Source organism: Mya arenaria, chromosome 9 (assembly GCF_026914265.1).
Source record: "Mya arenaria isolate MELC-2E11 chromosome 9, ASM2691426v1".
NCBI lineage: Eukaryota > Metazoa > Mollusca > Bivalvia > Myida > Myidae > Mya > Mya arenaria.
In genome coordinates, this window is record NC_069130.1 from 23,782,846 (window position 1) to 23,796,597 (window position 13,752).

A 13,752-nucleotide genomic window follows, 5' to 3' on the forward strand; every position below is an offset into this window, starting at 1 on the left:
TTTAAATTGACACCGGTGACATACCCAGTGAAATGTGTAAAACGCAGCCTCTCTATAAAAAGCAGGGAGTATGTGAATCATGTGATAATAAAAAATAATTAAGTACAATACACTAATATATCGAACACTCATTCATTAAGAAAAAATAACTATATTCAATAAAATTACAGCAACAATATATTGAGCCTCACATTCAAGCCTGCTGACGTCACCTGCACATGTGTGCATGTATTTGCTTAAAGAACGATGAGATCGCCAAACTTAGAGGAGTTAGCGGTTAGAAATGTTGAACTTCTTAGACAGAATTATTTGTTTTCCATGTAAACTTCAACTTAAATTGTCATTTTTCATTTCTGATACTCAATTGCAATGTCAGGATGACAATCATGTGACTTTAATGGGGTTCTCATATGGGTCACCACGGGTCAAAACCGATGAAAAACAAGAACATGACATTAATTTCTGAATTACTTTTTTGACACAAAAGGTATGAAATGTTTTAAGTCTATAAATGATGATGCTATTATCTACTTCTACAAGTGTGAATTATTTGACATGCATTTTAAGGATGCATTTTTGGCTAAAATTTTAATGAAGTAAAACGATGCAACGCTGTGTATGGCGTGAAATGTTCGCGTTAAATTGCTAATGGAGTACCCCATCAATTGACAAGTCATTGTATGAAATCGAAAGGCCAATTGTGTTATTGATAAGAAAGATCAATGTCCATTATATTTTCACAACTTATGCCAAATTATTATGGGAGGAGTTGGAGAGAGCCATGAATGCACTCGGATGATACATCAAGCAATTTTCCCGACACAGATTTTAGCGATCAGCCAACCATTACGGTAGCAGCTTAGTCTGCACCCAGATATATGGCTGACATGCCTTTTTGCTATTAGTCAACTGTTATGAAAGTCTTAACTAAGTATTGTCATTATTGATATCTGTTTTGATATTAAGGGTCGTCGCTATGGGGATTTAGGCATTTTGGTGCAATAAACGTGTATCTTTAATTAGCATCGCTGCGGAAAGGCAAGTTCTTAAACAAGTAAGATGTTTTCAAGCTGGCAAAATTTTAAAAGAAGTTGATTTAAAATAGAAGTGTAATGGCTGAATTGAAAGCGTCTTTTCCATTTTTTTATGTTGAGACAAGCACTTAAAAATTTATCTTAACAATGGATCAAAATAATAAAAACTATATTTTGCACACAACCGTTTTGACTCTGTTGATTATATGCTACTATTCAGTACCAGGTAGAATTCCACCGACCGTTCCTTTGTTATTGCAGCAAGTTAACAAACTGCGAACATATCTAAATAATGTTACAGTATATCGTCTGACTGCAGTGAAAATATACACCTGTTTGCTACAAATATTTTACCAAAACTAATGCTGTCATTAAGAGCTACCTCATATAATGGTACAGGCGGCTGTACTTACTTAAGACTAAAACATGAAAAAATCATCAGTCTGCTTTCTCAAACCTCTATAACATGGCTATGTGTTAACAATGTACGCTCAATACGATTATAAATGAACGACAATCCACAATTAATTTCTATAAAATAAACTTTCCATTAAATAACATTTGGTAGAAGTATTATCAATCAAACATTTTTATACAATATATGTTCTTCATCGTCGAAATATAATAATAAATGACAAAACTTTTTCGTTCACGAAAAGTTCGATCGATCTTGAATACGGCCATCTCATCCGAGGTCATTAATGATAATGATCGAGGTGAGAAAAGAAGTGCGTACACGGTGTTTTCATACACATTATTTTGAACTCCGAATGAATATTTTACTTCGAGTTATAACATAGTTAAAACAGCAGTTGTTTTAATGGATTTTCTATTCTGAATTAGAATTCGCATTCAACTTACATTTGTATACTAAGCCGTATTCAGAATATCAGATATCTCGATTCGCGTAGAAAAATATTTCTGAGTGATGTGACGGTGTATAATGCTGGGTATCGGTTTGCACTTGCTGCTGTATTCAGCTTTAGGGGCGGGAACCAATTGATGCACGCCTGTCGAAAAGTAGCATGGTACCTATTAGTCTGGAGTTCCTTCCCCTAACACTATCGTTATCGGGTCAGGCCAAGACCAATAATGGCGGCGCCCTTACTAGGAAAGTTCTTATGATTGATAGACATATTTTTACCCGCTTAATACACTGTAAATCAAAAATATCATTATTCCTGAAACTTTCATACCTTAATTATCTATTCTTGCTTGATTTATCATTTAGAGTAGAAATTAAAGCTGTAACCGCTGCCCTATAGTTGAAAGGTCATTTTGGAAGAACTGTCATGGCGGACGGTGCAATTTTTAGAGTTTGTTTTTCAAGTGGAGTCATTTTTCTTAGGAATAATTTGACCCCTCCCCCCTTTTATTGGCTTAAAAGGTAATTTAAAGCTTGTACTTTAAGAATATATCTGGTTATCATAGCCTGCATTCGCTCGAAATGCCTTTAAATGTTGTCTAAAAAATATAAATTAACATTGAATTATATAGGGAATAACAATGGTGGTGTGTAACCTACTAGGATACTAACAGACAGTCAAACCTCAGCTGGAATTCTAGCTTTAGGGTGGTCCGTCTCTTCTCACAAAAGCTTGATCTCTGAAATTGAAAACCTTCTGCAATCTTGTAAACAATCAAACATGCATGTAGAAATTTCTTGGACACCAGGCCATGCTGACATTCAAGGAAATGAGGTAGCTGATATGCTGGCCAAAAAAGCTGCAAAAGAGGCTGAGCTGCTGGATGGGGATCTGATGACAGCAGTTTCCCAAGGCGACATCAAATCTGCAGCAAGAAATGCGCTATACATTAAATGGGCAAGACGATGGGACATTTCAGAGAAAGCAAGAATACTATATTCCAACCGCCGCTCTGTTAAACAGAAGAAAATTTCATTCAACTCCCTTCAAAACCAACGCATTCTCCTACAGCTTCAGAGTGGGCACTGCAAACTAAATGAGCACCTCCACATAATTGGAGTCAAAGAATCCCTGGTGTTTATGTGGAGAACCTGAAACAATTTCTCATTACCTGATTGACTGCAATCTCTTCTGTGCTGAAAGGGAAAAAATGTTCTCTAACCTCTAAGACATAACTGGAATATAGCACCAAGAGGTCACAGAACACCTTCTCCTCACTTCTGGACAAGATGATCCATGGGAAGAGCATCGAGCAATTATAGCTGAAGAATTGAGTGCCTTCGTCGAAAACACAAAATGGTTTTCAAACTGATAACTCCCAAATGTGATGTCACTAATGTACCTGTGAGACTTTATTTGTTGACATTTAGTGGTGAACGAGTTTTACCGAAAGTTATTGCGGCTAATTGTGGCCGAGACGAAGACGAAGACGATGTACACTATAAGGTTACCATTTATTTAACTTTTCTTGATCAAGTTAATAAATCAACGGCATTTGATTACTCTTAATATATAGAAAATAATGGCACATTCGATTTTTGGTGTAATTTAGAATAGGTTAAAGGCTAGGTCACAAGTTCAAATCCTAGGTTTGCCAAATTGCATTGTTTAATAAAAAAAAATCCGTCCTTGGCGTCTTGTTCGTCTTTCAAAATTATGAAAATTGACAAATAGAATAGAATAGAATAGAGACCTGCAATAGTTGAATCAATATGTACCCTTATGGTGTAAATTGTTGATTAAATTTAAATACAAATCAGATTTGGTCAAATGTTGACAAAGAACTGAAACTAAACAATTGTTATTACACACAACGAACTTCTAGCTATTTTTCCAGGGCATATGCCCAAATATATACTTTTCATATTGATTGACAAAATGAGCTTCATGTGTTGTATACCATTGTTTTTGAACGTTGTTTGTTTCTTAATCTGTGCCTGAATTGTGCTTACTCACAGTCTTTTTTATAAGGCTACTTGTATTGTCCCTGTATAATCATCATTACTATTACTCAAGTCACTATGTACTGCTTGTGATAAATAGATAGTGTATTTTCGATTACCGGGTATCTAAACATATGCACCCATCTACGAAGGGGTTGGCAATTCTTACAGAAAATATATTTATTTGATGATTTGGTTGTTTCGGCGTATCTAGTCCGTCAATCATCTGCGTCACATAAGCGCTTTTGAGGTTTGCACGTTTCATTTAATCCGAACTATGGTATATATATATAGATAGATAGATTTATTTCAGTAAGGAATGTACATACATGGACATTTAAAATAAACAACATGAATTGTAAATAGCATTATACATACATGATATTATCAATAGCCATGACAGGCACACCGAACCAAGGATGACACAAAAAAGAGAAAACTCTTAATTCCATTGTGCAACATGGTCCTTTGTTTTGGTGGCATGGCATAGGGAGGCATTGCATATTTAAGTAATAATATAGCTGTAATCGAAATTGCACAAATATATATTAAAAGTTAGTATTTATGCATTAAAATAAATATTGCCGTAGTTGTATCACAGTCACTTTATATAATTTAGTTACATAAAGTTATAAGTTGAGAAAGTTAAATATAATTATCACAATAAAGTATGAATATGACAGTATATAGTACTGCGAGGTTAAGTTAAAATAGTTCCTTTACTGAAAATCTTCGAATAAATAAATGAAAAAAGCCTTTTAATAGCATAACTAATTATGCCAAATTATCTAAAAAAAGATTCTTTACTAGCAATTTAAAAATAGGTAATTTCTTAGTCTGTGCGATACAAGATGGCAACTTGTTCCGTAAGGAAATACCAGAAAAGAAGAAGGACTTTAATCCAAAACCTTTGACCTCTGGAACAGCATAAGCCCCTTTCTGACATAACCTTGTCCTATGTGTGCGTACAGTATCTTGGGAGATAAAATTGTCTCCCATGTAGTCCGGGGCTATGCCATTTTTTATTCTAAAGACATTACCCAAAATAATCTGATCTACATGTTTGTTGACAGGTAACCAGTTGAGTAATTTAAAGTGTTCTGGGCCAATGTGAGACCTTGCATCAAGATCCAAAACAAACCTCATAAGTTTATTTTGTGTGGTTTGGAGCTTGGTTTTAAGTAACTTGGTCAGACCATGATACCACATAGAACAGGCATAATCAAAATGGCACTGAATTAAGGCCACGACAAGGAGTTTCTTGGTGTGTTTTGTAAGATAACCTTTCTTTCGATATAGATATTTTATTCTTGCATACCGAACGTGTGTTTCCGGTCATGTGACCAGTGCTGAAAAACCCCATCTTACATACCCCATGTAAGAAGAGTCACGCGCAACAACGCGCCACTTCTTATTTCATTTCTTGTATGGTTTATGAAAAATATATTATGCCATTTCAGTAAAGCGCAATCAAATATATATGTTTGCTAGAGTTTTAATTAAAATGGAAAGTAATTAATCGTAACAACCGCTATTTTTAGTTATTTAAAATTACTGCGCTCTATGACGTCAGTAAACAACGTCGCACGCGCTTTTTGGTGTAATTGTACAAAAGTTCGTTTTCTCCGTCATTTTTTTCCACAAATTGATAAATTTAGATATGCAAGAAAAAATATCAATCATATGTTTCTGGTCCGGATCGAAAAATCCGACCCTCGGGCACGCTGCGTGGCCGGTAACTCGGCAAGCCTCGTTACCGGCTTACGCGCGTGCCCTCGGGTCGGATTTTTCGATCCGTACCGGAAACACATGATATAGATACTAATAAACTTGCATTAACCTTTTTTTAATATGGAACGAGTCATAGAATCAAAATATAGGGTCTGATCAATAGTTGCGCCAAGATATTTAACAGCAAAGTTGGTTCAATAGTGGTACCATTACATGTAATATCAAGTGTTGAGTTTGACCTTATTTTATGTTTAGACCCAAATAAAATTGACTCAGTTTTGCCTAAATGAAGTGACAATTATTTTATTATCAACCCAACATATTGACTGACAAGATGCAAGTCATCTTTCAATGACGATTCCACAGAAAACTTATATTTACCTGAAACAAGTATGCCAGAATCATCAACGTATAACAAGAGCTTGTTTTTAACCACGGCTGACAAATCGTTAACATAAATCAAAAATAAAAGAGGGCCTAGTACGGAGCCCTGAGGAACTCCACATGTAATAATAGAAATAGTAGAATGTGTACTGGAGACATCAACAAGTTGCTTTCTATCTGAAAGATAGGATTCAAACCATCTTAAAATGTCATCACCAAGTCCTGCTGATCGAAGCTTGATAAGAAGGATGGAGTGGTCGACTGCATCGAAAGCCTTTTGGAGGTCTAACAGAATCATACCTACTACGTGACCTTTGTCCATTCCCTTCCTTATGAAATCTGTTAAATGAATTAGACATGTATCTGTTGAGTAGCCACTTCTAAACCCAGACTTAAATTGATACAATAACTTGTTTACTTTTAAGTGTGATTCAACTTTGTCTTATACAACCCTTTCATAAATCTTTGATACAATACTTAGAATAAAAACCGGGCGGTAGTTACCTACAGAAGTTTTGTCATTCTTTTTAAATATGGGAACTACTCTAGCTGATTTAAGATCATCTGGTACCACACCTTGAATAAGGGATAAATTTATGACATATGCAAGAGGTTCGGCAATAATAGAAGCTCCATCTTTTAAAAAACGAGAAGACAGACCATCTAAACCTGTAGCCTTATTAGCACTTAACTGAGATAAATATTTCAAAATCTGATTTTCAGAAACTAATGAAAAAGAAAAGCTATTTAACAACACTCCTAAATTGGAATAAACTTTTGTCACAAAAGATTTTCCAAACTTCTTTACACAAACTGGTAATTTTTCAAAAAGCTTAAAGGCAACTGTGGTATCGAATACTGTGTTTTGTTACGTAATGATATATAAGTACTATAATTTTCATCCCTTCTGACTTTTAGATACTGTTCAAAAGCTGAGTCCCTCTGATTTATAGCACTTAGGATATCAGAATTTATCCATGGTTCTGTCTTTGTTTAATACGCAGTTGTTTAACTGGTGCAATATTGTTAAAAACTGACATAAAAGTATTTTAAAAAAATCCCAATCTTCAGAAGCGTTATCAGAAAGAATAATACTTGTCCAGTCAGCAGCTAACAAGTTTCCTTGAAACTCTTCTTTACTATAGTCTTTCATGGATCGTGTTGTAATATCATTATGAGATCCAATAAATGACTCAGAAACCTTTCGCGTACAAAAAATTGATGCTGTGATCACTGAAACTTGTTTCAATAACTCCAGATTGTGAAATATTATTCGGATCTGACACTAATATCAAATCTATAGTAGAGGATGTTGTACTAGATATCCTTGTAAAATCATGTATCAGTTGTGTAAAATTAAACATACCAATAAAAGAACTAAAATCAGAAAACAGAGTGCATGGTTTTGACGTCTTAGTGACATCAGTATTAAAATCGCTTAACAAAATTGTTTCATACTCAGAAAAATGGCTAGTTGATGAACACAAACTGTCTAGAAGACTATAAATGTTTGTTTGATGGGGTGGTCTGTATACAACTCCACACAGAATAGGTTTGGATTTTGGCAATAGGACTTCCAGCCATGCTGCTTCTAGATCTTCATGTTGTAAATCGCTGCGACTGTTAAAAGCAAAGTCTTTGCGTTTATAAATTAGTACTCCACCACCTCGTCGATTTCTATCTTTTCGTTGAACTGAGTAATTATCAAGTGAAATTTCAGCATCCGGAACCGTGTCGTCCAGCCAAGTTTCTGTGATACACATTCATGCTGTTTTTGTTTGACGTGAGATAATCCGAATTTCATCCAATTTGGGCAGGAGACTTCGCACATTTACATGAATAAAATGAAGGCCACGTTTGGTAAATACCTTGTTATTGTCTGAGATATCACTTCCAATAGCAGGTCCTGGACATGGGTAAACATCGCCACATAAAAGTAAGCATATCGATAAAAAGCTATCATGTCTCTTTATAGAATAGCACGACTCAGTGATCTTCGTATTAGTGACATTCAAACTGTTAAAATGCTGTTAAAAAGTAAGTTGACCATACAGTCCAGGGAAATGCCTCCCAAACTCCTCGGATCATTTTGAGAAAAGGGCTTATCAGTCTATGAAATTGAACCAGTCAATAAATCACCACTTAGCATGTCACCAAGCTGGGCTATTTACTGTGTGTATTCCCAGATGTTTCTTGTACTGGCCAATTTCAGTATGTTCGCATTGAGTTTGTCATGAATGAATTGTATAATCAAAGCACTGACAGTGCTGAACGGTTTGAACGATGATTCCCTTTATGTAATAATAAGATCAAACAGAAGATATGAATGATAGCATGGCACTCGCTCGCTCACTCTCACGCCTGCCCGTCCATCCATCCAACTTGCTGACACACCGGCCAATCCACTCACTCGCTCACCACTCAAAACCCACTAACCCACTTCACCCACCATACTTATTCAGTGTATTTCATGAGCTGTAGAATAAAACGGGCATCAAAGCAAAAGGATATATTCAGATTCAAATAAACTTTAATACTAGTGTGTTATTTTATTATGCCTATCAACTACAATTTTAAGAGAATGTGTACACAATTGTAGTATAGAAAATACTATTTCAATTCAGATCACAGCTTAAAAAAGAGAGTATAACAAATGATTTACAAATGTACATATTAAAACCAATTATCCATAACAGCACTATATGGAAATAATAATCATTAGAATGTTCAGAAGTATATGACTTGAACACACGCAAGGCTAGATTTTGTTTGAACTTACACACAAAAACATACATGTACAGAGGAAAATGACCCAGCTTACCAATGTTATTTGGTATATTTATCTTGTTTCACTTCTAGAAAAGTGCAGACAGAAAGGAGAAACCAGCACTGGATTAATTATGGATTGTACATCTGAATGTCCTCCATTGTAGTATCTTATTTATAGAATTATTATGCAACACAGTTACAATTAGCTCAACACCAGACCTTCATGTAGTTTTTCAGTTTATGAGAGTTTTCCCATTCATATCCGAGTTTATTCATGTGTTTTACTGTTAATATACGCAAAATATTACATACTTGTGTATGAACTTATTTTGTAAATCAAACTTTATTTCAGGTATGTTACAGAGACCGATTTTCATTAAAATTAGGTACTTTCGAGTATGATTTTCAACTCAAAACCTTAAAACGTTCTTTAAAAAGCGGTACCTTTCTAGAGCATTTTAACACCTTATTCGTCTACACAAATTGGAGAATTAAAAGTTAAAAGATGACCATGAACTCACAATGTTTTCTTTTCGGTTCTTGTGTTTGAAAAAGGGTGGAATATGCATAACTTTGCTGCATTTTTTTTGTTGTCACTATTTTACAAACCAATGCACCTGATTTGTAGACGTCATCATACTATGGTCACAGAAAACAGTGTATTCATTATATTCCCGCTTCACAGTCAGGTGGGAATAATTTAGGAATTGCTCGCGTTACGACAGTCGGTCCCTCCGTCCCATTTTTGTCGATTCTATATGTTTCTCATTCATGTCCTGATTTTTTGCAGAACTGAACACCATAGCACGAGGTTGTGTCGCGCTCAAGATCCGTGCCCCTAACTTCAAGGTCATGCGTTTGTTTGGCTCTGAATGTGCTTACATTTAGACCCTCTGAAGTTTGTTTATCTATGAAAATGCTTGACTCTATCCACAAAAGGAATCGTCAGACCCTAGAAGGGTTCGTGTAGAAGCCTTATGTGGTTAAGAATATCGATTGTTATGCTGCTTAGGTGTTTGCTTGACACATGATGGACATAAATGTAGCTGCATTTGTGATTATTTTGAACTGAGTTGGATGTAGAAGAGCCTTACTGTGGTTTGTTTGACACTAGATAAACTTCATTGCAACATAATTTAGATTTACAGGGCACTTAATTGACTTGATTTCTTTACACCAGTTTTTTGGGTTTTACCGCCATCTTAACTCGTTTTTAGTCGTAAAGTAAAATGTGTGTCAAGTAAACCAGCAAGCTGATAGTGTTGACGTAGTGGTAGGTCTCGTTTCATTTCCTTGATTAAGAGGTTATAGTGTATACATAACACACCGACACACTTTGTTTGTGTGTTGTTTTTTTTTAAATTGCGACCAATGGTTTATTGTGAACTTGACATTGGAGATACATTCAAAGTAAGTGTACCTTTTAATAAAAAAGGTAACGCATCTTACCGTTCAAAGATTGAAAGAAAAGAATTTTCTCTGATAGTTAATGTAGCACAGTTACCAGTGTTACTTTTAAAGGCCTAGTTTAAGGAATGTTTGGCATGACAATCCCCTGCTGTCACAGTAGGGGCCAATTTCCTGTTTATTTGTGTATTGGCTCAGGGTCATTTAGGGTCCATTTCTATAATAAAACCTCCAAAACTGCACAACAGGATATTCAGATCAGATATCTGATAAGACAATTAGGCATTTAGATAAGATCAATACACAGACATTGTGTACAATACACGTTTTTTGTTGTTGTTTTTGGAGGGGGGGGGGGGGGGTCACTTATAGAAGATTTAAACCAAGCCTTTAAGCAATACTTTCGTAAATCACTTTGATGTCCATGCATTGTATTTGCATAAACAATAACGCATATATCATTTCCATGCAAATATTTATTTACCCATTTGCTTTCTTTTGTCAGAAAAATGTAATCAGAAGTTTATAGTTAACTGATCCAGATCGTACCTATGAAGTCTGCAATAATGTTGCCTTTCTTATTCATAACAACAGCCAACCATTTTAAAAAAAATAACACAAGGTGAATGTTCTCATATGTGGAGCGTTGATTTAAAGTTGACTCGTACAAACTAAATGTTACGAAATTTTGCGTATCAACACAGTTGAACCCTGTTGGCTCGAACTCGCTTGGCTCCAATTCCTCGTTGGCTAGAATTGAATGTTAAGGACCGATCTCTTTACACTGAGCGTAAGTTTTCCCGCTTGGTTCGAATTTTCGGAGGCTCGAGGTATTTTCGCCGGTATACCGTTTTTAAAAGCATCGTTATCATGTGGGATTTGGGCCAAGCAGCAATGTTATCTTTTCACAACGTTTAGTCTCAAGTAATAGTATTACAAAACTATTGTCAATTGGGCACTTGGGCATATATAGAGCCTCATAGAGCATCTTTATTGTTTGTTTGGCACAAACTGTTTATTGGACACACAGTAGACTTGAGAACAATCTGTCTGTGGTGACTGTGATGGGTTGATGTTAGCCATAATGAGGATAAATGAGCCCTGGCTTGACTTTTGAGAGCCCGCCTGGGGCCTGTTTGATCATGAGTCTGCTTGTCTGTAATCACAATATGGATGCAGAGGGCTGCTGGAGACCTATTTTGTCTACAAGACACAATTTGAAATTGCGTCCTAATGGGGTTTGAGGAATTCAGTGGACTTAAAGAAATACGTTTTTGCTTTCTAAATACTGTTTCGACCTGGGAAAGATGTTTATTGGGTTGTTTGGTACTAGAATATTAACATATGTAGCTTGTTTTGCACTGGATGCATGGTTGACTTGACTTTTAATATGGGGAAAAGAGATAAAATATATATATTTATAAGTTGTTTTGTGATTGTATTTATGTTATGACTTCAAATAAAATTTTAAGATTTTAACAAAACAGCACTGTCGATATTATCATATTCGCATTTTCACATTCAAATGATGATTTTGATCTGCATTTTGAAATGCGTAGTATTTTATGTCCGTATTAAGTACATCATGAAACAGTTATATCATCTATTCGGTACGATACGTTGCGTTTTTATGCCACGTATGCAATTTGCACCTGTGGTATGTTTTGGACGCGTTTATATGGTAATCGCTAATATTGACTTTTTTTAATAAAATGCCATTAGCTTGTGTTGAGAAGAACATGATACATAATGATGAAACTCATTCTAATCACGTAAGATATTAATATCAAACTCTTATTCACTAAGCGATATTATGTTGCAGTAATTCAAGAGAAATAAAAAATGTTATCCTGTCAGAAAACATTTAAACTGCACGTATTTACGATTTTTTTTTCATTCTTAAAAATATAAAACCAAGAATGTGTTAACTTCCAAAGTAACAGCTGAAATAAGAGTGTGCGGGCTTTTCATGATAATTTAATGTACAATTGTATTTGAAATTTTAGCAATCCATAATTATGAGTCTCAAAGAAAGAACAAATAATTAAATAAACTTAAAAAGAAAAACGAATATTGAAAACATGGGGTATTTTTCATACTCTGGCCTTGAAATGATCATTCCATGTACCTTGAAGTGTCCAATGTTGTATTTTAAGTGTCTTATTATAAAGAAGTGCAATAAAATTAATTTATCTATATTTAAAGTATACTAAATCGGTTCGGAAATGTTCTGAACAACAAAAACAAGTGAAAATACGATGTACAGCTCGGTTCTCAGAAACATGTGTTAGAAATTTAATACCAGCTGGGCAGTCAGTATAAATTCATAACTCTGTGGCTTGCTTTAGATCATTATCACAGAGGTGTTAATAAACACTGACCCTGGGTAACCTTTATCAAAATGATAAGTTTTGAGGGCAAAAACTCTTGACTGCATATGAAACTGGTAGTATTTCAACAGTGTCGGAAATCCAATTGACGTCTGAATACTGGTTACACTTTTTATTTACATGAATTGTCTTCTTCAGCGAATTGAAGTAGGTAAAAAGTCAATATTAAAAGCGTCTTAAACATATCCATTTTAAATTCAATATGTTTGGTTTGTGGTTTCTTCTTGATAAAAATAATAAATTTCTTTAAATGTAAACAAGCTTCTCTAGGCAACACAACACCTTGATTGATTTTCTTCTTTGAAGTTAAAGTTCTGACATCCCGAAACACCTTGGGTAGCCATTTCCGTCTTCGTCACTCTTGATTTCCTGCGCCGACTTCAAGGCAATTCGAAGTTTTTCAATGATAGCACAATCCATTTTGATAAAATTTAAACCATAAGACGTGAATTTTAGTTTGACATCGTTTGATATCTTTTTTTTAAATTTTGCCTGAGAAATAGCGTTAAAATAATTTATTTTACTTTTCTTTCTTATCACACGTTTTCTGTTGTGTATTTTTGTGTTGCAAAATTAAAAACATTCAAATATATGATGCTGTTATTGGAGTTTAGTTTTCTTGAGCAAGTTTCAGGCGGAAAACGGTATTTTCGAATGACCTTGTTTATGTCGCAAAATCTGATGATATTTTTTTACATTGTCATGTATTTTTCTCATGTTATGTAATTGCAGGGTGCCTGAGATCAAGAAACTTGTAATTGTAAGGAATGTCAGGAAGTGTATTTATAAACACCTATGGAGAACCCTGATCACAGAGGTAAAAGCTCTTCAGTTTTTTTTCAGTATTTTTGTGAATATGACCTACTGTATACCCGTGAGATTGGGATTTTTTGCGTCAATTTTGGCAAAATTGGGAGATTATATATAAATAATTACAAAGGATATAAATTATATAATACTATTATGAATAACATTGGTATTTTCAACATAATTAGCACTTACTCCGTTAACACCTTACATTGTTTAGTGCCTTGTTTTAACTCTTTGAAATAGTCAATTGTTTGATGGGAGAGTATAAAATCCGGCCCTGTAAGGCCTCTACAGAGGTATAGGTAAGAAAAACAGGGCCCTAGGGTCTAACTTTTTTAATTCTTTACCAATTTGATAA

The 13,752-nt window shown here is 34.7% G+C and overlaps 1 protein-coding gene across 6 annotated transcripts in view; it reads left to right on the forward strand.

Moving 5' to 3' along the window:
* LOC128202698 (mitofusin-1-like) overlaps positions 1–13,752 on the forward strand; it is a 90,909-nt gene that overhangs the window by 22,868 nt on the left and 54,289 nt on the right. For 5 of the 6 annotated variants that reach the window (XM_052903766.1, XM_052903760.1, XM_052903763.1 and 2 more), the window contains one exon: positions 13,317–13,401. The exons of the other annotated variant lie outside the window; for it this stretch is intronic. In XM_052903766.1, coding sequence (XP_052759726.1) covers positions 13,380–13,401 — 22 coding nt within the window. In that variant the 5' untranslated portion in view covers positions 13,317–13,379. The remainder of the gene's footprint in view (positions 1–13,316; positions 13,402–13,752) is intronic. 6 annotated transcript variants of the gene reach the window in all.